This window comes from Lucilia sericata, unplaced genomic scaffold (genome assembly GCF_015586225.1).
Source record: "Lucilia sericata isolate MDLA Ls3-8-SP2 unplaced genomic scaffold, ASM1558622v1 Contig000906F_arrow, whole genome shotgun sequence".
NCBI lineage: Eukaryota > Metazoa > Arthropoda > Insecta > Diptera > Calliphoridae > Lucilia > Lucilia sericata.
Window position 1 is genome coordinate 139476 of NW_023994893.1, and position 4770 is coordinate 144245.

The following is a 4770-nucleotide window of genomic DNA, read 5'->3' on the forward strand; positions in this document are numbered from 1 at the left end:
TATAGTCTAGTCTATAGTCTAGTCTCTAGTCTAGTCTATAGTCTAGTCTAGTCTATAGTCTAGTCTATAGTCTAGTCTATAGTCTAGTCTATAGTAGTCATAGTCTAGTCTATAGTCTAGTCTATAGTCTAGTCCATAGTCTAGTCTATAGTCTAGTCTATAGTCTAGTCTATAGTCTAGTCTATAGTCTAGTCTATAGTCTAGTCTATAGTTCTAGTCTATAGTCTAGTCTATAGTCTGTCTATAGTCTAGTCTATAGTCTAGTATTAGTCTAGTCTATAGTCTAGTCTATAGTCTAGTCTATAGTCTAGTCTATAGTCTAGTCTATAGTCTAGTCTATAGTCTAGTCTATAGTCTAGTCTATAGTCTAGTCTAAGTCTAGTATAGTCTAGTTATAGTCTAGTCTACTAGTCTAGTCTATAGTCTAGTCATAGTCTAGTCTATAGTCTAGTTATAGTCTAGTCTATAGTCTAGTCTATAGTATAGTCTATAGTCAGTCTATAGTCTAAGTCTATAGTCTAGTCTATAGTCTAGTCTATAGTCTAGTCTATAGTCTAGTCTATAGTCTAGTCTATAGTCTAGTCTATAGTCTAGTCTATAGTCTAGTCTATAGTTAGTCTATAGTCTAGTCTATAGTCTAGTCTATAGTCTAGTCTATAGTTAGTCTATAGTCTGTCTTAGTAGTCTAGTCTATAGTCTAGTCTATAGTCTAGTCTATAGTCTAGTCTATAGTCTAGTCTATAGTCTAGTCTATAGTCTAGTCTATAGTCTAGTCTATAGTCTAGTCTATAGTCTAGTCTATAGTCTAGTCTATAGTCTAGTCTATAGTCTAGTCTATAGTCTAGTCTATAGTCCAGTCTATTGTCTAGTCTATAGTCTAGTCTATAGTATAGTCTATAGTCTAGTCTATAGTCTAGTCTATAGTCTAGTCTATAGTCTAGTCTATAGTCTAGTCTTTTGTCTAGTCTATAGTCTAGTCTATAGTCTAGTCTATAGTCTAGTCTATAGTCTAGTCTATAGTCTAGTCTATAGTCTAGTCTATAGTCTAGTCTATAGTCTAGTCTATAGTCTAGTCTATTGTCTAGTCTATAGTCTAGTCTATAGTCTAGTCTATTGTCTAGTCTATAGTCTAGTCTATAGTATAGTCTATAGTCTAGTCTATAGTCTAGTCTATAGTCTAGTCTATTGTCTAGTCTATAGTCTAGTCTATAGTCTAGTCTATAGTCTAGTCTATTGTCTAGTCTATAGTCTAGTCTATAGTCTAGTCTATAGTCTAGTCTATAGTCTAGTCTATAGTCTAGTCTATAGTCTAGTCTATAGTCTAGTCTATAGTCTACTCCATAGTCTAGTCTATAGTATAGTCTATTGTCTAGTCTATAGTCTAGTCTATAGTCTCGTCTATAGTCTAGTCTATAGTCTAGTCTATAGTCTAGTCTATAGTCTAGTCTATAGTCTAGTCTATAGTCTAGTCTTTTTGTCTAGTCTATAGTCTAGTCTATAGTCTAGTCTATAGTCTAGTCTATAGTCTAGTCTATAGTCTAGTCTATAGTCTAGTCTATAGTCTAGTCTATAGTCTAGTCTATAGTCTAGTCTATTGTCTAGTCTATAGTCTAGTCTATAGTCTCGTCTATTGTCTAGTCTATAGTCTAGTCTATAGTATAGTCTATAGTCTAGTCTATGTCTAGTCTATAGTCTAGTCTATTGTCTAGTCTATAGTCTAGTCTATAGTCTAGTCTATAGTCTAGTCTATAGTCTACTCTATAGTCTAGTCTATAGTCTAGTCTATAGTCTACTCCATAGTCTAGTCTATAGTATAGTCTATTGTCTAGTCTATAGTCTAGTCTATAGTCTAGTCTATAGTCTAGTCTATAGTCTAGTCTATAGTCTAGTCTATAGTCTAGTCTATAGTCTAGTCTATAGTCTAGTCTATAGTCTAGTCTATAGTCTAGTCTATAGTCTAGTCTATAGGCTAGTCTGTAGTCTAGTCTATAGTCTAGTCTATAGTCTAGTCTATAGTCTAGTCTATAGTCTAGTCTATAGTCTAGTCTATAGTCTAGTCTATACTCTAGTCTATAGTCTAGTCAATAGTCTAGTCTATAGTCTAGTCTATAGTCTAGTCTATAGTCTAGTCTATAGTCTAGGTCTATAGTCTAGTCTATAGTCTAGTCTATAGTCTAGTCTATAGTCTAGTCTATAGTCTAGTCTATAGTCTAGTCTATAGTCTAGTCTATAGTCTAGTCTATAGTCTAGCTATAGTCTAGTCTAAAAGTCTAGAGTGGCCTTTATATTAGACTCGATTTGAGTCCAGTTCTACTAGCTTAACTAAATGTTTTATTAAATGGGGTTAAGCTCAGCTACCTAACCGGGGCCTTTACTCCTCATTCGAATTACTTGTTAGATATATTATATTTGAGATTATGCCATTCTATAATGAACAAGAAATAGATTTTTCGCATTTAATCCTCGTTTTGAAAATCCCACACTTTTAAAATATCACTCTTAAAATGTTATTATAAATTTAAAAAAATAATAAATTTTAAATCCGTTGCATTTTATTATTCATGTTATTTAAAGGTAAACATTTACATTCATGAAACTGTAAGAAAGTATTTAAAAATATATTATTTTTAGAAACTACATATTTATAATTATAAATCTTTTACTTACATATTAAAATTAACAATAGAATCACAACCAGTCCTCCAAAAACTAATTTTGTTTTCATCTGCTTCCACCATACTTTACGTTTAACTATATCTGTAGTAGTTTTAAATTGTCCAGCATTCATTTCTAAATCTTTCGAAATTTTTGTTAAATCATTTAAATTATCTTCACGTTTCATGGCCAGATCAACATTTTCTTGTAAAATTACGACCAATTCCTTAACTTGTTTTTGGGTTTGTTGTATTGCATTCTGTGGGGGTTCTCTGTTGAAGGATAAGTTTTGTGTATTTATTAAATTTATTTATTCGAACTTAACTTACTGCTGGTTGGGTTTTGGTTGTGGATAATTTTGATTTTCATAAACTCCATTTTCATTGGCTGCTCTTACTTCTTGAAAACTTTGATTTTCGTGAATTCCTTTCGGAAAATATTGATTACCATCAGCCATATTTTATTTGTGGAAAATTTTATTTCAATACAATTTTTATTAGTTTTCTTTTAAGAGTGTTGTTTCAGATCGTATTATATTTCTTAAATGTTTCATTGAATTATGCATATTTCAGTTTATAAAGATGTATTTACCTATATCTAAAAGTTGTCGTGATTCATGACATTCACGTAAACCACATAAACTCATTTCACATTTGAGAGAAATTAAAATGACGTTTTAGTATTATTATATTTTATATTTTAGTCCTCAATATATTACATATCCACATACATACGTAAGTATGTATGTGCGTATATCGTAATCATATACCAACTTTGGTGAAGAACTTCAAATCGTGTCAATACTATTTTTAAGTAAAGTCCAACTTTTGAAGCCCACTCAAAACGATCCATTATAAGATGTTATCAGTCCACTAGCTGATAATTTTGTTCTCTTATCACGTTGCAATAGTTAAAGTTCATCAGCAGCATATTTTTATTTACATTAGTGAGAAACAGTTGTCTCCATTTTATATGAATTCGCTCTGGTTCTAAAAAACTATTGTGAGAAATCAACAGCTTTGATTAAATATAATATTACAACGAATTTTATCATCTTATTAAATTCACGCGATAAAATTAGTCAAACCGTGTTACACTATTTCCAATTGAAAGTTAAACCAAGAGTAGGCTATAAACTATAGACTAGACTATAGACAAACTATGGACTTGACTATAGACTAGACTATAGGCTACACTGTAGACTAGACTATAGACTAGACTATAGACTAGACTATAGACTAGACTATAGACTAGACTATAGACTAGACTCTAGACTAGACTATAGACTAGACTATAGACTAGACTATAGACTAGACTATAGACTAGACTATAGACTAGACTATAGACTAGACTATAGACTAGACTATAGACTAGACTATAGACTAGACTATAGACTAGACTATAGACTAGACTATAGACTAGACTATAGGACTAGACTATAGACTAGACTATAGACTAGACCTATAGACTAGACTATAGACTAGACTATAGACTAGACTATAGACTAGACTATAGACTAGACTATAGACTAGACTATAGACTAGACTATAGACTAGACTATAGACTAGACTATAGACAGACTATAGACTAGACTATAGACTAGACTATAGACTAGACTATAGACTAGACTATAGACTAGACTATAGACTAGACTATAGACTAGACTATAGACTAGACTATAGACTAGACTATAGACTAGACTATAGACTAGACTATAGACTAGACTATAGACTAGACTATAGACTAGACTATAGACTAGACTATAGACTAGACTATAGACTAGACTATAGACTAGACTATAGACTAGACTATAGACTAGACTATAGACTAGACTATAGACTAGACTATAGACTAGACTATAGACTAGACTATAGACTAGACTATAGACTAGACTATAGACTAGACTATAGACTAGACTATAGACTAGACTATAGACTAGACTATAGACTAGACTATAGACTAGACTATAGACTAGACTATAGACTAGACTATAGACTAGACTAGACTAGACTATAGACTAGACTATAGACTAGACTATAGACTAGACTATAGACTAGACTATAGACTAGACTATAGACTAGACTATAGACTAGACTATAGACTAGACTATAGACT

General features: G+C 31.7%; 1 protein-coding gene across 1 annotated transcript; it reads right to left on the reverse strand.

Annotated features, from left to right (window-relative positions):
• Nucleotides 1–2534: 2534 nt before the first annotated feature.
• On the reverse strand, nucleotides 2535–3264 carry LOC119608975 (vesicle-associated membrane protein 2-like). Its single transcript, XM_037963628.1, has 3 exons — nucleotides 2985–3264; nucleotides 2668–2927; nucleotides 2535–2596 (listed from the first exon to the last, which is right to left on the reverse strand). Exons 1-3 carry the CDS (start codon nucleotides 3110–3112, stop codon nucleotides 2589–2591), a joined length of 396 nt encoding a protein of 131 aa, XP_037819556.1. The 5' UTR covers nucleotides 3113–3264; the 3' UTR covers nucleotides 2535–2588.
• Nucleotides 3265–4770: the final 1506 nt, after the last annotated feature.